This window comes from Sipha flava, unplaced genomic scaffold, assembly GCF_003268045.1.
Source record: "Sipha flava isolate LNK unplaced genomic scaffold, YSA_version1 307_pilon_pilon, whole genome shotgun sequence".
In the NCBI taxonomy this organism is placed as follows: domain Eukaryota; kingdom Metazoa; phylum Arthropoda; class Insecta; order Hemiptera; family Aphididae; genus Sipha; species Sipha flava.
Genome location: NW_020272984.1, coordinates 1,646,431 through 1,672,174, shown reverse-complemented (window position 1 = coordinate 1,672,174; position 25,744 = coordinate 1,646,431). Strand labels below are relative to the sequence as shown.

The 25,744-nt window shown below is 28.1% G+C and overlaps 1 protein-coding gene across 3 annotated transcripts in view; it reads right to left on the bottom strand.

Annotated features, from left to right (window-relative positions):
- Positions 1-2,035: 2,035 nt before the first annotated feature.
- The window catches only part of LOC112686396 (myotilin-like), a 230,978-nt gene continuing 207,269 nt past the window's right edge, over positions 2,036-25,744 (bottom strand). For all 3 annotated transcript variants that reach the window (XM_025558641.1, XM_025558642.1, XM_025558640.1), the window contains exons 6-7: positions 14,183-14,319; positions 2,036-2,342 (exon numbers count right to left, since the gene is read on the bottom strand). In XM_025558641.1, coding sequence (XP_025414426.1) covers positions 2,236-2,342; positions 14,183-14,319 — 244 coding nt within the window. In that variant the 3' untranslated portion in view covers positions 2,036-2,235. The remainder of the gene's footprint in view (positions 2,343-14,182; positions 14,320-25,744) is intronic.

Sequence of the window (25,744 nt, the reverse complement as noted above, 5' to 3'; positions counted from 1 at the left end):
GTAGATTATTTCATAAAAGACACATTCGTAAATCCTATTACCTTATAATTTAATTATAATTTTAAAATGTCCAGGGAAACAACGAAGTTATATTTTTTATAATAATGTGCTAAATTTTCGTTAAATAATTGTTATTTTAGTGGACGTGCTCAGAGAGTTTCACACAATCATATAATGTAATCGATCAAAAATTAGACGAAAATTAAATACGTCAGAATTGATGTCCATTTTTTTAGTTTTTTTTTTTTAGAAATATAGCTAAAAAAAATCCAGCAAAATGTATAACCTGAAATCATAATATATGAAGCTGGGCTTAAAATAGTTTTTAGAATAAAATGATTAATCGAATTTGGTTGTAAAAAGACAACACAATACACCGCTTCTATGCCAGTCTTCTAAAATATAGGCCTTATATAATAACATGGTTTAAAAACGAACGTGTAGAGGTAGAAATGGTTTCGTTTGTATATCGATTGTTTTGATTTAATTTAAACTACACTATTTATGAAACGTAAAAATATAAATGTCTACTAATATATGATCCGTTAGACAGTAACTATATTGTTTTTCGATAGATTATGAATTACTACATTGTATTACATTTGAAAAACTATAGTTGAAATATATTAGAAATATAATTAATGTGTAATATTATAAAAGTTAAACGTGCATAAAATAATTTCGTTTAAAATTATAGTAGGTACATATAATCTATACTGACGGGAGGATAGAAAAAATAAAAATAAAATCTAATGTAGTATGCAAATTAAAAATTTATAAGACATTTTATAAAATGTTTATGCTTTAAATTTAAAGTTTATTCTCTATCCATTTAAGTTTTTGTATTATTAATTTGAAAAATGAATATGTTTAATATTAAGTGCGGTAAGAATAATGGTATATATTGATTTTATAAGACTGCATTAATCAATTAACAATGACAGTCTTAAGTTTTTATTATCTACTACGTCAGTAACCTTTTTTCGTAATAATTACTCACCATATCGAATAATACAGTTTTTGAAAATACATTCAAGCTGTAAAGGTTCCTTGCAATGTATAATCATAAAATCTACAATTTACTGTTTTAGATTCTATGTGGAATGATGAGGAATATAATAAACAGTATTTATTTTATGTGTCTGTCTAATCGGTATTGACTAAAATGATTACTCCAATCATCAGAAATATTTGTTGTTTTACCAAACGAATAAGAAAATTATAAATTTTATACTAATATAATGATGTAAACTGTCTTTAGATACAAAGATTGCTGCTGATGCACTTAATTTCCTTCACTCATAATTATTTTTCGAAACCATCTATAGATTGGTTTTAAATTTATAAAAACAGTTTACTCATCTCTGTATGTCATTCGACCGTGGGCACAGTTTTTTCTTCTTCTTATCGTACAAATATAGAATCTTACCAGACCACCAATTTTCTTGTTTTAATGGATTTTATTTCATACTTATTTGTATAACAACAATTATGTACATATTATTATGTACAATCGAAAACAATATCATAATGAAGTAGTCATGTTAACAATAAGTAGTGTGTAAAGGCACAGCATTTATACGTGAATATGATAATAATAGTTAGTGGAGAAAAATAATAGTAATGAGAATATTTACTATGGTATGTTAAGCAATTTTTTATGTTGAAATAAAGGAACATGTTGATTAAAATAAAACGGTATACAATAGGTATAATTACAACATTACAAACAAATCATCAAACGAAAAGAAAATATCATTCATATGAATAAAATTATAAATTTTGAAATCGTAATACATAATACATATTTCCTATGTTATAATATTTAAATATATGGTTTTTTGATAAAAGCTGTACTTTTACAGTCCATATTTGTATATCTAAAGTTAACCAATAGGTATAATATTTATTAGGTTCTTAGTAATATAAAGTAATATAATTAATAACAATAATTATAATTATTATAATTTTTGGATTATACGTTTTACATAATATGATATAAATGCAAATGTGATTAAAAAATAAAACAAAAACATTAAATATAATATATACATGTATATTATAGTTACATTTAAATATTTTCCATTCAGTATTTATATTTGACTGCGACGGATTAACGCCATGTTTGATTTTTTTCTTCCCCGTTTCACATGATTATAGAAGTTATAACAATAGTTAATTATCATAAGTTACATATCGGCATGGAACACTGTTTATGTTCGCGTATTAATTATGTCAACTTAATCGAAACAGTATCCATGCAAATGTGATCATTACCCACAGCGAATGTAATCTGCCACACCGATTGCTGCCACCGTGTTGCATGGCAGCTGGAGTTTCTCCTAAACATAAAATATAAACAGAACAGTTAACAATACATGAATACCGTAATATTATTGTACAACATGATCGTTTTAATCTAAAGACTTTTGGAAGAAATTAATATTGGCTTTTCATTAATTTACATTAATTAATTAATTACATTACATCCCTTTCAACTATTCTAATCTATGGAGATATTTCTATGAACATTACATTTTTACATAATAAAATATTTTTTCTCCAAGAAGGTATTTTTTTTTATATTATTTTTTCGTATTATAATACCTATGATAAAAAGTTATACATAAGAATAAAAGTAGGAATTGACGTTGATGGTAGTAGTCTGGTTGATTTTATATTATCGATAGTTAATCAATTTTTGTTATTCGAGTTATTAAGAATCTTATGATTACAATTACCAAAATATAATTTTTTACATATATAAATATATATATATACTATTAAGAATGAGCTGATACCATATTTTACCTGTATTAAAAAAATCAACTTTTTCGGTAAAAATATGAACCAAAAATAAAATAAAATTGATACCCGGTAAAACCGATACAAATTTGGTTTGATCATAACCACATATTGTGCCATTAACAGTAAATTATATGTTTCACATATTTCTTAATATATTTTTATAAATATTTTATGCTTGTGTGTCTTTGTCAAAGTAAAAAATATTTTTATATTTTGGAATTTTAGTTTTTATTAAACGCTTCTTAAATAATGAACCGTGTATACAAGGTTAAATATTTCACTGCCAAAAGAAGGAAGGAATAAAAAAAGTATATCTATTTTTATTTTTATTGAAATTAATATAGTTGTAAGGTTATTTTAAAACATACAATTGTAATGAATAATAATTAATATATATTAAAATTAAGATGATTATAAAAAACGCAGTATGTAAATTAGTGTCTTTTAGGTCTTTAATAATACATTTTTCATATTAATTTAACTTCTACTAATATAAGTTCACATCCTATAATATACTATGTTTAATAAAAATGTACTCTGCTGAAATAATAGTTGGATGTACCGGAAAATATAACAATGATCAATAAACTCAAAACGAGCGAAAATAAAACAGTATGTACTGCATAGAGTAAATTATAATTATTTATTTGTACTAGATTAATTATTTTGGATTTGATACGATAATTAAATATTAAAAAAATTAAATATGTGTATAGCTAAATTAACAATTGAATGACAATTGATTTATTTAAAGACATGGACATATAAAAAATATAAAATATTTTCAATTTAATATTCCTGAAGAAGTGACGTAGTGTTATATTTGTAGTTCTACGAATCATGAAATGTTGTAAACAATACGTTTCATAAATTATAGACAATTATTAATATTATGGTTTATGTGTGTACTGCAGTTCGACATACCAAATTTGCGATATCGTTATGTATATAAGTTATTTAATACAAGTTTAGTTGTTAAAAAGGGAAACGCAAAAGGAAAATAATAAATTCCCTGAACATTTTTTGTGCAACATCATTCGTTTTAGATTCTGAACAGAACAGTAAATGCAACCAAACTATTTTTTAATTAAAATCCATTCGAAGTATTCACTTCCAACTATCTATAATTATATATTAAAAAAATTCAATGTTAAATATTTTCATGTCTTACAGGAACTCAAAATGACTGCACGTTACTGAACTAGCGTTTATAATTAGAAATAAAAAATTTTATTGAAATTCAAAAGAGTTTAGCGATTATATATATATTTTTTTCATCCGAAAAGAAAGATAAAATGTAGGTTGATTGTCAATCAAAAATAATTTAAAGCCTTTGACAATTTAAGCATAACATGGGCATATGACGAGTCGAATTTACTCGGACTTTCCGAACGATATGCACACTTAATATCGATTCAGATATAAAGTTCTAATCAAATATTAATCGACGAACAAGCTGCTGATTCAGTGTAAACCACAGCACGACGTTCAACGTCACTACCGTATATACATACGAGTATGTTTCAAACGGTTTAGTTATAAACTTGTAACCGTTCAGCTACCAATTTATTTTCAACTGATGTTTGAAGCTACTCGTAAAATACTTAAAATTTAGAGACAATCACGTTTTTGGGATAAAATAAATTGCTCGAGACTTTTTGACAAAATTATTATGCAATTTTTTAATATAGTATTATATAATTTATAAGAAATTATTATAAAATTAATATCTTGATCGATTAAAAGTACAAGAATATAATATATTCTTATAATAATATTAAAGTGACACACGAAAACGTATTGTAGCTGTTCTTCACGACGTGTTTGGTTTGGTGCTAATAGTAAAACTTCAGGCTATCCAAATCAACATACAGATCTTTCTAGATGTGCCTTCTGCTCTGAAAATCACCCAGCAAGTTACTAAAGCTGTTTTGTATACTAGAATTTCCAACACGCCAAAAAACCAAACACAAAAATTAACTTTATAACAAAAAACTTTAGATTTAATTTTAGAGTTGTAAAATATAGAAAACCATTAAATGAAACTCCCCCAGATCGATCTTATTGATAACTGATTAATAAAGTTATGTTTATTAATATAATGACCATTAAATTACAATTAATATTACAATTTAATGCAACTGTATAAATTACCAAGTCAATGGACTTCAAACCGTATTATTTAATTAATCCATTGACTCAGCATTAATAACCAATATAAAAGTATATTTTATAAAACAATGAAATATTTTTAAATTTGTATTATATATTCTAACATTTATAACTTAAGTTCTAAAAACAAAATATTTTGATAATACGGTCCATGGTGATATTGCAATTTCAATAAAATGTTCAATCTTTTATAAACCATTTCCTAGTTTCTATTAAGATTGTTTATAATCTTGTACACTAATCTTAAAATTAAACTAATTATTCCCGTTTTAAACACAAAATTAAAATGTGATTTAATGTTTCTGATTAATTCAACATAACTTGTAATAATTTCACAGCGGTTGGTGATTTTAATGCTAACCATCACTTTTGGAACTGTTCTTCATAATTTTGAAACACCAAAAAAAAAAAACTGAAATTTTTTGATACTTCGGTCCAAATATTGGTTATCCATAATCCGTAATAATCATGTTGCATTCGATGTTATAATAAATGCATATTCTCCCTTAACCACCTTAACCTAACCACAAATATTAAGAAGGAATTTTTTATTTCCTCACTTCTGGTATTTCATGCTGTGGAACATTTTACCGCAAATTAAGTTTAACATCGTACAAATAAATATCTCTTAATTAACCTCATTGGTCTAATATTATTATTATTACTGAAGTTAGATAGTTTTCCAAAAAAGCAACTAACTACAACACACATTTCTTTCATTTGTAGATTCCAATACATCCCAATACTCTGAAAATATCAATTTATTACCCTTGGTTTGGAGCCAAATAAACAACTAAATAACGTTAACACATTTTGACCTATAATTCTGTAATCTTTTTTTGGCAAAATTCTAGAAAGGGATTATACACAAACAAATTTTACCAAACTTATATGAAAGTTCTATGCTCTCTGACACTCGGTATGATTTCTGCAATTCACATTCGACAAACATCAAATATATGGTGTTATGGATGCTATTATTTTTGAACTTAAAAAAACCATTCTTAAATGTTTCACAAATATTTGTTTGTGCATGTCGGGCTCTTAATCAAACTAAAAAAATTCATACATACAATTTATATTTTTAAAATCGAATCTTATCTATTTCTCGGATTAGATAAGGCATAGATTTTTCTAATAATGTCAAAATCTTTGCTAGTGTTCTATATGGCGTAATATCTTATACTGACATATATCTTGCGACACATAGAAATTTTCTTTTAATCAACTCACCACGCTATTCACACTGGTCGATGATTATGTTGATGATATGACTATAATATCCACAAATTCTAACAATTTTACTGTCTTACATCATGTTTAAAATAATCTTATCCTTATGGAAATCTTTTATACAAAATTGCAACTCAAAATCAATAAAATTATATAAATACACACCAAATGTTTACCTTGCCCTGCTCTCTCCATTTATGGCACTCTTATCCCAGCTCAAGTATAATCAAATACTTTGGATTTATCATAGACCATAGACTTATTTGGACTTAGCATATTTGATTAAAAAAATTCAATTGAAACTATCGTTTACGTTAATTCAAACTATAAATTAATAATAATAAATATACTACATCAAAAATAAACTCAATATTTATAAATCCTTAATTGAATTAGTCTACATGAATGGCATTCAAACGGCCCGAGGAAATGAAAAATATCAAAACTTAATAAGACAAAAAACTTTGAAAGTATATTCTCTAAAAAATTACTAAATGCCTCCTTTCTTTTATTTATATTGGTACCGTACATTCTGATCTATGAATAATTAGTCCTTCATGAAAAAAAAAGTTTCCATAATCGTATAATTTCCAATCACAATTGGAAACTTATGGTGAACATATCATTACTCAAAAAACATGTGAACGATGGTTTCAACGGTTTAAAACTGGTGAGTTTGACGTAAAAGACAAGGCTCGTCCTGGTCAGCCGAAAAAGGTTGAAGATGCAGATTTGCAAGCTTTATTTGATGAAGACTCGAGTCAAACGTTGAAGCAATTGTCAAGTGCATTGCTCAATCTACCGTTGCCAAAGTCTAATCGCAATGGAAAAGGTCCAGAAGAAAGGGAAATGTGTACCATATCGTTTTTAACAATGCTCGACTCAATATGTAAAAAAGTGTAAAAAAGTATTTGAAAAACACTGCATGGACTGTCCGAACAACATTTCCATTCTTAGGAAGAAGTAAGAATTTTGCTCGATAGATGAAGATTTTTTCTAGCCTGGAAACTATGATCTGCTAAAAAGGTGGACAAAAGTCTTAGAAAACGATGGCCAATACTTTGATTATTAAGGAAATTCATATTATTATGAAAATATGGCAAATGCCTGAATTCTGCGAAAAAATCGAAATTATTAACCAAAACACTACTATACTATAGTACTATTCCTACTATACTGTTAAAGTTATAAAATACTTAAATAACAAGTGATGGTATAATAGGATAGTACATCACCTTTACACGACCCATGAAGGGACGGCTAAAGCTCCTTTATCCCTTCCCTTGGCTACGCCACTGCATTAATATGGATGATATTATATCTGGAAAGTCAAAACTAACAGGATTTGCAATTGGTTATACTGTATAAGATATTTTAAAATACCTTGGACTCAATTTGAAACTTTGTGTAGATGTAATAGATATAAGAACGAATGGATGTAGCGTAATGTTTTCAAAAAATATTGGTGCCATAACTACTCTTTTAAAAGAATGTCCAATGGCTGTACGATGTTCATGTTCCAATTGTGCATTAAATATTGATGATTCTTATTTATCTAAAGTAGTTTCTGTTAGAAATACTATCAGCATATTGAAATAAGTTATTGCATTTTTTAATGGTTCCGAAAAACGGCAATTTATTTTAAAGGATACTTTGTATGACCAATTAAAAGAATTATGTCAAACTCAGTAGATTGAGATACTTTATGGTGTACTACAGTACAAATCATCACTTTTAAAAGTAGTAATTTTTATTCGATACATTTAAAATTTAGTTTTTGTTTATTTTAGTTTGTTATTTTTTCAAAAAGATTCCCGAAATGAGACACTGAATCCGCCTCTGAAAAAATGTAGATATTTTTTACAGTTAATAACTACTTAGTAATCAGTATGCCTGTATTAACAAATAATAATAACACCACAACGAGTTCTGTATTCCCCGCAATTTTGTCTGCGTATAAAGTGTATTATCAATATAAACACAATTAAGTGGTTGGGTGCACCATTTTATATGTGATGCTACCGTGTAATTTATCGGAGAAGTCCATTTGTGCTCATCACGCCCTTTTTGTAGCCTATTTGTACCAGAAATATTTTAATAAAAACTGTGCCACGTTACCAAATTGTATTATTTCATAATTGGGAAATCACATAATATTGGTTACCAATTTAACTATATTTAGTTTTTTCGTTATATTCTTATTGATATTATCGAACATTGGTCCATTTTATCTTAATTGTAATTCATCACAATTTTCACTTCTCTTTGTAAATTTTATAGTGAAGCTATAAAGTACATACTATTTATTTTTCAGTATCACACTTATAAGTTAAAATGGATTTTAAAATAACCAATACTACTAAAAACCAGAAGTGTTTAATTTTTAGCAACTTTAAATTCCACTGAAGTAGAAATATGGTTTCGAGAGAGATAAGTTGAAACTAACATAATATTAAATGGCAATGTTGTTTACAAAATTGACGCATATGGGGCAAATGGGCTGTACCCTAATTTAGCTAAAATTGTTTTTCCTAAAATGCCGAATCATTGTTGGACCAACGTTTGTATTCTACGCAGACCATAGATGTTCTATAATCGTAATTATTTCATAAATATTACTAGTATTAACTATAAAAAAAAAAACTAGATGATGATTTAGTAATCGTGATTATGGAGCATGGTGAATGTTTGGGATTTAAAATAATTTTGTGTCAACAATTTCAAAATCATTGACTGAAAAATTATCTAGATAATTATTCTCAGATAACCAATTTATTTATCTAGATAATATTAAAAGATAAATATATTTTATTTAGATTATGCACAACACTACATGTACTCTGTTCGTTTTGTATTTAGTTTGTAATCTATTACAATATTAAACAAATAATAATTTAAAAACTAGGTACTGGTCTAGCGACAGTATACATTCTAATTCAATTACTAATTATTGTGTTGATTATTATAATGTAAATGGAGAGCGTAAAGAAAAGCAAGTATGTGCAAAATAAAATGTTTGCACAAACATACTATTATCGACAAAAAATATCTACTTGTGTAGTTGAAAACAAAGTGTCAGGTTTTTTTTCGGTCAGTTATTTACACTTCAGAATGTTCTGAAATTGTATGTCAAATATATTGAAAATGCTCATGAATAGCACTTTAAAAATTTACCTTTTAGGTCTTATAACTAATACAATTCTATTGACTACGTGAGTTAAATAAAAAATAGTTATTTATATTTGAGAAGAAAGAGGTAATGTTATCGATCTTTTTAGAAAACTACAAAATCAATTCTGATTGTTAAGGTACGCATTGTACGTATCGGTCGGATCGTATGAAACGGATCAAATTGTGGTAATGCGTCCACTGTACCGGTAGCAATCATATTGCCAATGCGACGGTCGGTTTTTTTAGTAACATTCGCATTATCGTAGCGAAATCCGTATGACGTCATCCGCACCAGTCGGAAAAGTTGCTCCTTCGGGCATTACCGACGGACCGATACGTGCGATCCGTCCCCTGCTGGTCAGTGGACGCATATGTATAACTTACTACACTAATAATTCTAAATCCGTTTCATACGATCCGTACGATACGTACAATGCGTATCAATGGACGCGTACTTTTAATATTTAATTTTAATCGAATTTACTTAATTTCAGAAATATGTATTATTTTTTACATACGATTTTTTGATGACTTTTAATTTACTTGAAATTTATGTTACGAAACATTAATAATGTATGAATATGTTATGCCTCGTTTAAATTGATTTTCATTATGATTTTTAAATTTGTATTTTAGGCAAATATTATTTAATGGTATTTATAGGAATATGATGTTGTTTAAAATCAAGCTACGTGACAATCAGATAACTTAATGCTAGATATTTTTCATAAGATAATAATATAGGTGCGTTACCCCAACACCCGCACTTTCAAAAACATGAATTGTAATCAAGCAGTATTATGTACTTTATTTTGTACAATTTTGTACAACCAAAATTAAATTTTGTACAACCCCCGAACCTCCCCGAAATTCAATTTCATTTTACGGGTGCTGCGGTAACGTTACACCAGCACCTGGATCAACTAATTTTCACAAATTTCAACTTTAAACCGTACAGTATAATGTACTTTATTTTGTACAATTCCCAAACCAGAGGCGGCTCGTAAAGTTCATAGAAGTTCGAGTACAAAATTTTAATATTTCCCCTTTATCTATTATCATAGTTTACCACCTTAAACTTCTATTGGTAATTCATATAATTAAATTCTTTAATATGTACTAAATTATTTTCCATTTTTATAGGTTAATTCTATATTCTGGAACATCTATGTAAATAATTTTTATTAAACTTTTAGATTCTTAACGGAGTGATGAACGTGTTTATTTATCAATGATGTGTGCTTTTTTTTTATTGTGTCTGTCATCACGTTTAGGAGTGGTAATAGTGTTTTGATTTTTGGCTTCAGCCCCTCTTTAAAAATTTAATTTAATTTAGTTTATACTTTAGGTAATTTATAGTAAAAAATTTTTATTAGTTTTTATGAGACTCTCTAATAACTTGAAAAAGTAACGGAAAAACATGAATTTATGTACAACCACTTTTCGACTAAATCGATTTTTTGATTTTGCTGTAACTCAAAAGCGAATCATTGTAAAGACTTGAAATTTTAACCAAATGTTTATATTAGCGTTATATATTTATGATTAAATTTTCAAAATATTTATAGACCATTGAAATTTTCGATTTTTTTAAATTTTTTTTTCTTTAATTAAATACCGATAAAAAAATTTGGCTCCTAAAAAAAAATCTTTAAAATGTAATATAAGATGTTTATTGTATACTACCCCACTGCAACTAAACGGATCATTATGCATTGTATTTAATAATCAATTATTTCTATTTTTAGTATTTGCCGTTTATAATATGTTATCGGAAATTTTATTGACAATTATTTCTGAAAACTGTTTCTTTTCATTTTAAAATTCATACCATACAGTATAACAAATAACAATCCGGCTAATAATACTATTATTGTTTATAATTTATGAGTAATGATTGTTTTCGTTATATTTAGTTTTGGTAATCCAGTTGCACTTGTGTGTGGACTATCGAGTTATTAGTGCGTTAAATATTTACGTAAATAAATATCAAATATAATAAATATTGTGTACCGAAAAAATATCGACAAAACGTGTGATTATTATGATATTACCATCTAGGTGGACAGTACTGCTATTGCAGTGGTCGGATTTCTACTGCTATAGCATTAATATTTAATTGCGTTTCTGAAGGTTCTTAAGAAAAAAACCAAAATTCAGAATGTCCATCAATGTGTTAACAATAATATTGTTGATCAAATTTGCATAAAATAAATTTTAAATCTAAAATAAACATATCATATTTTTTGGAAATTACAAATTATACGTAATAAAATGCAAAATTATTATAGATACAACTCTATTTAATTTTATATTTTTATTTTTATAAGTCTTATATTGATTATTTTTAGACTATTTTCTAAAAGAAGAAATCTTTTGTTTGTTTATATACAGTCTAATTAATTGTAGTAGGAAGTAGGTACCTATTATAGGAAATTGATAAATTTAAAATGTAGATCCTACACATTTAAAATAATTGAATAGGTACTTGAATGTATTAAAGCTGTAGGTATGTTGAATCATACATTGCATTGTTTATATTATTTAGATACCTATACTAATACAATAATACTATAGCCATCCAAAGTAATTTGATCTTTCAAATTTAAAATTTCATCATTAATATTTTCATTTAAATTATTTGGTTTTCTTTCTCTATTATCACTTATTAGAGTAATACACAAAAATTTTAATTATATTTTAGTATAAAACAAAATAAATTCAAGGAAATTATACCTAATACACGAAATAAATGTAACTTATTTAAATGATTACAATTTTAGAAAACAGAGTACATTAAGACATTAAGTGATAGGTACATTCAAGTTCATATTAAAACCATATACATATTATTATAGACAAAATTATAGTAAATTACTAAAATAAAATGAATCTATGAGTCAAAATATTCGATACATTTTGTTTTACTAAAGCTTATATCATGAATAGATGAATTAGTCGACAATGTTGAAAGTAGGAATGTAGCATAATGCCCACGTACGACGTACCAACTACTTAGTATCATTGTTCATTGTTTATAAATAGTATTTATTATTGTACAACCTAAAATTGTATTAGACTATTTTTAGAAATGCAATATTATATTTTTATTCTTAACATTAAAATAACAATATTAAATTACAACTACTGTGATGATGACAAGAAATTGGTCAGACAATATTAAAATAATAAAAACTTTTACGGTATACCTACGTCATAACAAATATAAAACGATGTTTATTGACATGTATACTGCCCTTCTAAGCCAGTAAGCAACAATGGAGTAGTTTTGAGAAAAATGAGTAAAAAAGTAACATTAGGTATAGCTAGTTGAATAATAATTATATTGGCGATAAAAATAACTCATTATAAATTATATAAATATAACTGATATTGGTTAATAGTTTGTTCGTCGATGTCAGTAGGAGGGAATTATCGGTATTTGTAATTTTAGTTAGCTTATTACTCTTCGTAAACATATTTATATTATTTTATATTAATATACATATTTTTTAAGTATTTTATGGACACATCAAGCAGCTCGAAACGCGTGAGTACGTTTTGTATTTCACTATACCGTTTTTTATTATTAATCACTAAAAGTGTTATAAATTACGATTCTGTAATTTAAATTAAAATAAAATGTATATTCAATAAAATATTTAACGGAATATATTTGCGGTCTTTGAACCTTGTTTATTTTTTACTCGTGTTAAAAAAGTTACCTACAGCTTAATCCTAGTATCTAATACCTAATCGGCGTTGACATTCTTATGTCAACTGTATTCAGTAGAAACAAGACATATACATGTACCTGCATATAATGTAGATACTCTTCGACTTTTTTTTGTTATTCTTATCAGAAAATAAATCATTCATTAACAAATGTAAAAATGTAATATGATATTAATATATAAATATATAAATGATTAATTTAACTATTGTTAAAATAATTCACCTACTTAATATGATTGACATAATTTTAAAACTTGATATCTGAGAACTTACTTAATATATTCTGTTGATTCTTTTTGAAATATATAGTTAATCAACTATTCTTACCTAAAAGGAAGTGCTGTATATTCGATAAAAGTATCTTAGATACAATATTGATAGAAGATACGCGATAACACCCGTAAGATGAAATTGAATTTCGGGGAGGTTTGGGTGTTGTACAAAATTGTACAAAATAAAGTACATAATACTGTACGGTTTAAAGTTGAAATTTATGAAAAATAGTTGACCCGGGTGCTGGTGTCACGTTACCGCAGCACCCGTAAAATGAAATTGAATTTCGGGGAGGTTCGGGGGTTGTACAAAATTTAGTTTTGGTTGTACAAAATTGTACAAAATAAAGTACATAATACTGCTTGATTACAATTCATGTTTTCGAAAGTGCGGGTGCTGGGGTAACGCACCTTAATTATATGCAATATGAATTTTATACAATTTAGGTTATTAGATGACCCGTGACGAAATCAAATTTATTTTTATGTTGGTCAATAATTTGATGATTTGGTGCAAACTATTATCAATTGATTACATAATATTGGACTACCCATAAAAGTTTTGTCAGTGGTGTTGGTGGAGGCGTTGCCTACCAGGTTCCGGTCTCACTCTCATGCACGTAATCGTGTTCGCCTATAACGTGGTACAATGGTACTCCATAGTCCGACGCTGTGCAGAAAATTAAACACAAACGTAATCATCTCACACACTGTTACACAGTTCAAATAAATACATCTTGTGTAAACTGTTATTTAGATATAATACATGTCATACGATATTGTTAACGAACCGTTTAGGACGTGTACGGTAACTGACGTGCTTGCAATATCAGTTAGTGAACAGGTATACTTCCCAGAATCGGAAGTCTGGGCATTGGCTACGAAAAGTCTGCTCTTTGCTCCATTAGACAGTATGTCGGTCTTCACGCTGAAAAAGTAAAAAACAAGTGAATATGAGTATTTTAGGTTTATCGGAAGCATCAAACTTATGTCACTCAAATACGTGTAAATGACAATATAAAATTCTAAATTTGGTAATACAGTCCGATGACATTTATTCGAAATGAACGCTGTATATTTAACCTGGGTAAGAACTTGGTGTAATAACATATTTATTTATACCAGATGTGTTAATTTGTATAATAGTGTGGTGGAAATAAAAATTAAATAATTTATTTTAAACATTTTTAAATACATTATTTATATTAAATATAAATTTTGTCTTACCTATGTACACTGTACATTGTACAGGTATTTAAATAAAAATCGTAATTTCGATTTTAAACGATTTAAAGAAAAAATAATAATACTGAACACTAATGGTCGTAAGAAATACTAATATTTTTAGGTAGTTATTATATCCGAACTCAAAATAAATAATTTACCACAACTAATTAACCATCAGTTTATTTTCATTGTGGATTTAAGTGAAACGAAACCTTTTTGATTGTAGGTGGCTTTTATTCAAAACACATATGTGTTATTTACATTTTTATATACATTTTTTCCGCGCTTTTTTGTACACTTTTAAGAGTATATTTGATGATTTTTCAGCAAATCAAGTACCAAACTTTAGTTTTAACAATACTATTGTACTAAAAACTGTAGGGATACGTATAACATTTTTTTGTTTTTGGTCTCAATTCTAAAATGTTTGTTTATTTAATCATATGGAATCTACATTCGAGAAAATCTGTGTTAATTAATAATGCTATTCTATTATGGTTATGATGGGTTTTATTTATTTCGTAAATTTATATCTACTAATTCAAAATCATAATGTTTAAATCAACAACAGAAATCTCACAAAAATATTACATAATTAATTTATGCCTATATCATATGTAGCTGGAATTTATAAATTTTACTACTATCCTACCTATAGGTACACGTTGTCAACAAAGCAATATTAAAATGGGGTGAACCGTAGTGAACAGCACATGGTGACATAGCATTGTAAATAGAATATTAATGGAAACGACTTATTGCCATGAAACCCTCACAGTCTGAATATGGGAATTATATTAAATATCCTAAACATAATAACGCCGTGGCGTGTAGATTGTATTAAAAAATGATAAAATCATGCAAACTTGATGGCTAACCATCTAAAATTAAATGTGATAAATAACTGTGAATTAGTATCGAAGTTGATGTTATTGTCTAATCTATATCTATAAGACATAAAAATTGTTTTTTACCTATGTCTTTTTATGCATTTCTAAACTACTTAATCGATTTTGATGAAATTTGAAAAATAGATGAATTAGACCTCGGAGAAGAACATAAGCTCCCTTTTGTCGCAAAAAAAAAAAAGAAAGGGAAACATCAATACATTTGATAAGGCCCGAATGAGCAGTTGTTTTGTTGTTGCTATATGTTGCTATAAAAACTGAAAAAAACGTGACGGAACTGTTATATACCTTAGAGAGCATCTATAAAATGATGAATATGTTTATTTTACTAATAATAATTTCCAAAAGCAATTATATTTTCCTTAAAAATGACACTTATCGTTTTTTTTGATTATATAACTATATTTAATATTCACCCATTACTTAACAAATTATTATTTTAGCTATTATTTCGGGTGAAATTAAAAATATATCGCTTTTATATCGAGTAACACCAGAAAGGAGTTAAATACTTACAATTTATTTACCAGTAAACACCGGTTAATTCAGCTTTAAATAAATATTAATTTATAAAAAAAAAAAAATTAAGTACAACTCATTGTACTCACTCGCTAAATCACAAAAGCAACAAAATGTATAAACTTGAAATTTCATATAATGGTCTCTTCAATACTAAATATGTGGAGTAAGAAGGAATTTTACCACCAAACACGGTTTTATGATGGTAAATAGGGTAATAACACAACCAAAACTACCATAACGATTCGATTGCAATTTCGTTTTATTTGTTTTATAACCAACAGTTACACCAAAGTAGGCTTTAAAAAACTGTAAGGTAATAATCAGGCCTCGGAAGTTGTTTCATTTCCAACATTTTATCTATTGTTCGGATTTATTGCTAATTAGATTTTAAGTTCGTTTCATACAAGGATTAATTAAAATTCAAAAGATATTTTTAGTGCAAATATGTGCACTTTTGCGTATTTTTTCTTATTTTTCTTACTTTTGAAATAAGTGATTTTGGTAGATAAATTGCCAGAATATTTATCAATTCAAGAATTGATTTATTTTAAATATGTGCCTATAACTTCAGTTGACGTGGAGTGCGGTATTCCACATACAAGAACTTATTGTTTTTTAATAGGAGATCTTTCGAGTTTGAGAACCTGAAAATATCGTTTATACTCAAATAATTTTTAAGGTAGGTATACTTTTTATTTATTATTTTTTTTTTTTTATTGCTTGCAGGTTTTCGAAAGTTCAACTAAAACCAGTTTAATTTAATTTTTATTTTTTAATACTTTATTTTTATACCTAATATCAATTTTTAATTAAATAAACAAGCCATTATCAATAAAAAATTAGGGTTTCTTAAAAGGTAAAAATTTAAATTTAAAACTGTAACAATCACACACACATGCTACCGTCCGCTATGCCACGCCACCGGTATCACGACATTGCACGTTGGCACGTCGATCTCGTGCGCTACGACGGCAAGAGATAGCGTTGACGCGACATAATATTAAAAACCTAAATTTCACAACATAATTCATCAACTTTCACTCACTCATAGTAATAAAGAGATAATATAATTCGGAAACGCCCCCAATGCACAATAAATTAATACCTCCAGAAGCAATATATATTACTTTGTAAAAAACTTATTAAATAAAACATGTACCTTTTATTCACCCGGAGAATCAAATCAATAACCACCGAATATATATATATATATATATATATATAGTTTAACTCGACACACCAACTCGTTTCCTCTTTCCTGACCAAATATCGGCTGCATGATGTAACTGTTGGCTACAGAGTCTAGGGTACAGCCTTAACACCCCGTCTGTCGGACTGCCTGGCCTAAAGGATATCTCCCTATCAATGTCAGCGCTTTACACATAAACTCAATTTTTTTTATACAACACGTTCAGCTCATAGACCACTTTTTTAAAACAAAACCCGGCATGAATAAGGTTAGGTTATGTACGATGTGGTCGTAAAACCCTACACCTTCGACTATTTTACCATTCACGGTGGAATATAGGTCTCCATGCTAGGTTCGTGACCCGTATTCCCTTTCACGCCGTGACCTTCAGTATTACAAAATATACAAATAACCGTCCTACTATAAACCATTCGACTTTAAAGCGCTACAGAGCCGTAAGTTATAAAACATATTAAATATTATTCGTTAGGTTAAATATTTGTATTAACAAGTATGTTTTGATTTTATATTGTATTCATTTTATTTTGACATTCATACAGTTATGTATTTATATATATTCTTATGTATTTATTGTAAAACAACTGTTCTTATGAATAAACTTATTTTGTAATGATAAAAGTCAGCGTGTTCTGTTCATTACAAAACTATAAATAAAAAAAAAATTATGTATTTTTTATTGGACTTATTTAATCAAATTTCGAAAGTTATAAATTTTTATTCAATAACTTCCGAGCCCTAGTAATAATCTATAATTTTATTTTCTGGACAATAATCATTGCGAAGTCTATGCGCAGAAAATTATAAGTTCCATTACTCTTTATGTACTAACATTATTAACCTATTAATATGAAATTATTAACTACTCATAGTAATCACATGTTAATATCGTATACAATAACTTCGTTCAACCTGGCGTTAAGCGTCCATAACACATCTCTGAGAAGTCAACAGGCACTTATTCGTAACTTCTTAAACATCAATGTGACAATTATGCGACTACTATGCTGTTTGAACGTACCGTCGCGGAGCCTTTGAAAAATATTTATCGCCAGCCGGCCGCGCGACACTCGCGAACGTGCGCTCTGAAGAAGCTTATGAAATATGGCGAGAGGAGGAGATGGTGATGTTCAAGGACAACAAAAGGCCAAAGAAATAATAGACCAATGAATAATATGCCCTTGGGTACAAACCAAACTTATTATTATTAAGGTGTACAGACAATAAGTAAATAAAAACAATCTTATCTCAGGTGGTGGTGATAAGGGTCCACAACTGATAATCGCTACACCTGACTCCTAGATGGCAGCGTAAATAAACACTACTACCAACCGGCAGACCGCAACGGACTACAATCGTGGTGATGGATGGCTTGTGTCGGGAACGAAGTTGGTACTATTGGCGTACGCGACGTGCACGACAAACCGGCTTGTAAATAGGACCACAGGTGAAAACCACGTGGACGCCAACGAAACCAGAGTGATCGCGAAACGAAAACAGGTTAACGTACGGGAAACGCACTCGAAGAGGAACTGTCTAATACGCACAAAATCGATTTCGTGAAATACGTGCACGGTGATGGCACAATACCACTGTTCACCAATCAACCGACGCGATAAACTGGGCGTAAGGACGCAAGGCCGCGAAAGTGACCACGAGGTCGATAATATCTAAATAAAGACGCGTTGAAACTACACGCGGTGACACACACACGAGATCGACCGACAGTCGCGGATCAAACGCACGACAAAACGACAATCACGTACAAAAAAGAAATCAACCTTAGGAAGATAACACTCACGGAAAAAAGGCGGCGCAGGCACGATAGTTATCGGCCGGCCGAACGCGAACGTGTGTCCAGAACCGAAAATAAGTTTTTCCGCACACACCACCGCGATCGACGGTCCGGGCGACCGGGTGCGCGTCACCGGTGGGGGTAAAAAAGAGGGGGTGCCGACGGTGGTCTTGGCGAATCCTCGACGCTCGTCGCGATGGTGCACTAACATATGCTATAGGATTTTGCACACCGGGCATGTTTATTACATTATACCATTGATTAAAAATTAAAAAAAAAAATTAAACATCATTGATTAATAATCATCATTTAAAGATCATTGATAAAAAATTTTTACTTTTATTCACGAATCGTATTGAAAATGAAGTACAATCAATAACAATATTAGATATTTGAGCATGGAAATAATTTTACTCGACCGGCATTTTATTTTTATTTATAAATTGAAAAACTCCAATATATCTGTTTTATGTTTTATAACTCAATACCATACTATAATTGAATTTAACTCATGCTCTGTAGAGCAAGAAGATATATTTTATCCTATTATTGATAACAAATTACTTTTTTTTTATCATGATAAGTAATATGTTTTGTTATATATATTTAAAAAAAAAAGTTGATTTTTTAAGTATGATATTATATCAATGAGTTTTTATTCAAATTAGTTTTTTTTTAATTATTCGGAAAACTGTTGCGAAATCCAAAAGAAATCTTCAATTACTTCCTCCCCTTAAAGTACCAACTAGAATCCATTTACTACGGTTTATTTTTTATTTAGTGATGTTGGTCGAAATCGCATACACACACACACACAAATATACGTTATAATTAAACCAATATATTTCTCATATTACACAAAATTTAAAAAAATTAATTAAACTAAACTATCTCATTGTTACGGCGTATGGCAGGTTATGCGAATGATAGCTATAAATAAACGTTACAACACTTTCTACTATTACCTGGTTCATATATTAAATGGTACACAACGACAGTACGGATATGATAGTTAATGTGTTAATTTTCATAAATTATAATTATAATAAAAATATTAAAAATGGTAGTTAAATAAATTTTTAATGAATGATGGATGGATTACAGCTGAATATCAGGTTTAGCAACATCAAATAGCGGAATTCTTCAACAATTCTGGTCGTTATTCGTAATCTTTGACGATAATTGTAGATAATATTCATATACGTTAGCGGACAATAATTTAAACTAAACGTGCGGGAAATATTATTATTACAGTTAGTTGATGTCACAAATTAAAAAATATTTACTTCAGCGAATAGTATTATGTAATGTAACTAGTTCAATTCGTTCTGTAGTGGAAAATATTACCATTTTATATCATTGATTTTTTATTGATATCCAAAAAAATTAAAGGAGTACCGTTCCGTAACTCAATTTATGGCTTTATTGTACAGAGATTTTCAATATTTTCTCCGCAATCTATGAGCTCTATAGAAATATCTTGTATTCTATTGCATTCGGAACTAGAGATTTTTTCTGTATTAAGAAAAGTAGAAATTGTTCAGTTTAAAGTTTAGCTGGATATTAAAAAAAAAAAATCTTTTCAATTCAATAAAAATCATGATACCTTTTGGTAAGTTTTTGCTCCAATAGAATTGAAATTAAATATTATATTTTTCAAATATAATATAAATTATATCATGGATTATTGTAGAAACATTTATATTTAAAATAGCCTCCTAGATACGCGTTTATAGTATATTCCGTGTAAATTAAATATGCGGTTTTATAAAAATTATAATTTTTTAGTACTTCAGATTTTGTTCGGTGGCCTAGTAATTATTTTATAGTTAAGAGATGGATTATGTACGTACGTAATACATTTGTTTTGTGTTATCGTACGGAATTATTGTCGTCGATTCGCAGTGATCGCAATCGCTAACGTCAGCATGATCGTACCTCGTATGTAATGAAGCATTTATAATAGTTCTGAATGTGATTTTTGTACTTAACAGTATATTGGATAAAACGGAAGTATCCTTTATTTGCGCTTTTGTTCCGTAGGATTTAATTATCATTGATAGTTTAATCCGTGGTATTATCAAAAATTTGGTATTGTAAGAGCAGTTGTATATTTGAATATTTACTGCAGTAAGCAGTGTACAACTGCATTTAAATTTGAGGTTTAGTTATTTTTGGTGACAATGTGGTTAGAATAATCACTGCTCTATTTGAAGAACTTTAAGCGAATATGGTGAACAAATCAGTAATTAGCAACTTAACACATCAGACGACACGTTTATCATAAGCTCCACTTGCGTAAATTCAAAACTTTTCGCCGCAATATGGATTTTGCTAATTTTGTTCATAATGATGGTCGTGACACGGCTACCATGGACCCTCGACGAACTAACTGACAGCTAAATGAAAAATTATCGCGTGGTGTCGTTGGGATCAAAAAGTAGACGTGTGAAAATCAATTTTGATGATGAAAAATAGTAAACCGTATTGTTGTGTTCATATAACACAAGACAAAATTATTTGAATAAAAATAAGAACACGGTTTTCTTTAGACAATTATAATGAGGTATATTTTTTGACAAAATATGCATTAAATAATGTCATATTAGTATACATTATCAGCTCTACCATAAAAATGTATTAAATCATAATGTTATTCTAACTTGAAATTGAAATTGAAATAATCTTGGTCGTAATAAGAACAGAAAAAATTGAAAAAAAAAAAGTTGATAGTTGAAAATATTATTTATGAAATACATTAACTCTTCGATTATCTAATTAGAAACATTGTCTGCTTAGGAATAATTACAATAATAGTCAAATTTATAGATAAAAGTCACCACGGGTCTTACTATTTTAAGTTTTGAGCTATGTATTTCATTCGTTTAGATGAGTATAAACATCGTAGGTCGCGGATAGAAGTATATGAAACTATAACATCAGCCCGTCACGTTATAGATGTAAGCTTGAGTAGTAAATAAAGCAGTTAACCTAACCTAACTCAATCTATCAACTGAAATATGGTGTAAATGCTATTCGATGTATTATATATTTTTATAGTAAATAACACTAGAAACTGTTGTAATAAAATAAAATAAATAAAATCCATACTTATAACTTCTTAGTTATTAAGAATAAGTAAGCTAAATGAATATTTTATAGATATGTTTTGAGTAAATAAATATGATTAAATTTTATTATATTTTAAAGTAAAACGATTTATAATATATTAGACGGACTGAGATCTGTAGAGTACGTTTTTCGATGGAACATGTGAACGTTTATCGTCGAATATGTATTTAATAAAGTGTAATACCAACTTTGTATTGATATTGTCCGTGACGCAAACGCGGACTTAAAGTTAAAACTTTAATGAGCTGAGAGCAAGTTATAGCACCACTACGCACACACACACACACACACACTCACCATCAATAATTTATGTAAATTATTATAATTTATCGTTCTACATATGTGTAAATTATGTAATTGAAAATACCTGGTGTCCATATTATTATTGTCATTCTGTATATATGTCGTTTTGTGTCTTGTCGTGAATACATCGTATTATGATTTTCGTTAATACGACTTTTTTTTTAAGTATTTAAGTAAACCACTGCATACAATTATTATTATTATTATCATTATGATTCTATTCATATCGATGACGCCATAGGTTAATTGTTATTTATTTTACACTGTTATTTGCTTGCAATTAAATTAATTATATGTCGGCGACTGGTCAGTCTGTGTTCCTTGTAAAACTGTGAGTTATTTGTTAGTTTATATTTTTATTTTAAATACTGGTTAAATGCTGGTTAATTATTAGAAATTATTTTATATTTATTATTATTGTTGTGAAGCGGAGGTTCCATAGCAGCGACATTCGTGTTAGTGCGAGACGATTAATACAAGATTAACGTCTTTTGTCACCTATGAACACATTATATTATTTATATTATGATTTATTCCACTAACAAGCAAATATTTACCCACCAAAATTGTTATTTTATTTGTAATAAATTTGTCCCAGTACCAAAGAACCCTTTGGATGGCGTTATATTTATTAGTAATAAGTATACAATTTATTATTTAAAAAAGTTTAAATTATATTATAATGTATATTTGATTAAAAAAATTTAAATTTAAATAATATTATTTTCCTCTACAAATAAATTCATTAAAATTTAATAAAAAGTTGATTATTTAACGGTTAGTGCAATAATTATACTTAAATCTTGAGTGGGGAGAGGGGAGTGACCTCATACTGTATGTGGTGCAATGGAGCGTATACGTGAATATACGGCATATAACGACTTCTCCATTTTTTTGTTGATGCATATACTTATAATATAATTTGCGATACGCAGGTACACAGATATATTAGCTATAGAGGCGTATTTAGTTTTGTTTTTATGGGGGCTGGGAAATTTCCTTTAAAAAAAATATCAAAATTCATTCGAATATTTGAATATTCGACCATTCGAATATTCGAATATACATTACATCTTTAATTGGTATTGTATAATAATAATAACTATTTTTGACAAAATTAATGAAATAAAATACCAACATAATAATAATTAAAAAATTTATATTAAATTTAAATATAATCGTTACGACCAAAATTTTCTGATAAATAAATAGGTATACTTTGTAAAATGAACGATTTGAAACTAATAATTCATAAAACAATAATAACAAAAGCTTCCATTTTATAGGGTAAAACCAGACTTCAAATTACTTTCAGAAATTTTGTAGGGTGCTGAGTTCCCTCAGTCCCCTCCCCAATAATATGCCCTTCACTAGCTATTATATAAACTTTATAGCTATAAACAGTATTAATGAATTTGGACCTTTTTTCTACAAAAAATAATAAATATATCAAACATATTTCCTTTTTATTACGTTAATTAGAAACGGTAATTATTTTTACATTATATATATATATTTTTAATTTTACTGCACGATAATATAGATATATAGCCATTATGCTGCTGAAAGTCACTACGACGGTAAATTTTATTTTATTAATTTTAGATTTGAATTTCTATTTTTTTAACTTATCTTATCGATGAAGGACAAAAAAAATGACAGGGTTGGAACTAATCCCACTCATCCTTTAAACCATCAATCGATGTACACTCAAGACTTTTTAGAAGTATATCACACCTCATAGTATAAAGATGGGCATGGACTTAAAAAGGTTGAGAACCAATATTCTAAAATGTAGTATAACTCTTCAGTATTCATGTACGTATTATTACGCATTAGGTAACGTTTATTAATTGTCGCAATTTGTATGACGAGATGAAATCAATTCTAATGATACATGATTTTTAAGTTAATAAACGACAATACATTTTTTGCAACTATAGATTATTAATTTTAACGTATTTTAAACAATTTGATTGGATTCCCATATGCCATTTGAAGTATCGGGAATGTATAAGAAAATAATTTTCTTCCGGTGGGTAGCTTCACTCTGAATAGTTCTGCGAATTAATTTTTTTCGTAGATTTCCTACCACGAGAAAAAATTTTTGATTTTATAAAGAGACACAACACAAATTAATGGTGAGAAAACTATTGCTTTTTTTCTTCTTTTTTCCCCCGTTGGAAATTGTTTGATATTGATATTGTTAAAAAAAAATAAATATTATCGTTTATTTAAAAATTGTTAAATGGATTTCACATCGAATTATTAATGTTCAATTATTTAAACGTAGTACATTAAGGAGTTACGATTTTATTCGTATTGATTTAAATATTATGATGGTATTCGATATTGTTATTAAGTATGCATGAAGACGTGTATTTATGGATAGTATAATTATTGTAATATTTTTCAATGTTTCTTTATAACCTAAAAATTGTTTTATTACGTGGATATTTATCTTGTAAAAGGGTTTATTGTTTTATGTATTCTCAATTACATGATCAAAGATGATTTTTATATCGTTCAATTTATCAATAATTTTTGTTTCATTAAATATATTAAGACGATGTGGGATTTAAGTAATAAAAATCACTCACAATTTAATTCAAATAGACACTATATTATATAAATATGTATTTACAAATATCCTTTGATCCTCCTTTGTAATGGTATTCGGTGTAGATGTCTGAATTTCTCTCGAAATATCTTCCTTAGAATGGTCGTCTACTATGATGTAGGATGGTTTAAGTCTATCAATAGTTACTCTAACTTTTTTCTTCTTTATATCAATGACAAACGTTTTTTTATTTCAACTTATGACTCTATAGGGACCATCATAGGGCATTTGTATTCCATTTTTGGGTCCGTCATGTCGAATGAAAACGTACTCTATGGTTGAAAGGTCCTAGAAAACAAAGTTTTTCTTCTCGCCATGTCGTGTATCATTGACAGGTCGGATCTGTTGAATGTGACGCCGAAGATTTTTGATAAACTCAAATGCGTCGTCGAACTTGGCAGCATTATCTTTTGACGTTAGGAATTCACCAGGGAGTCTAGGTGGCTCTCCATAGACTAATTCTGCAGAAGTGGATTTAAGATCGTCGCACCAAGCTGCTCGGATGCCCAATAAGACTGTCGGAAGAGTTACTATCTATCGATTATTTTGATGACATTTAATGGCGACTTTAAGCTGCCGATGGCTTCGTTTCACTATGCCATTTGCTGACGGATGATAGGCCGTGGTTCTAAGATGGTT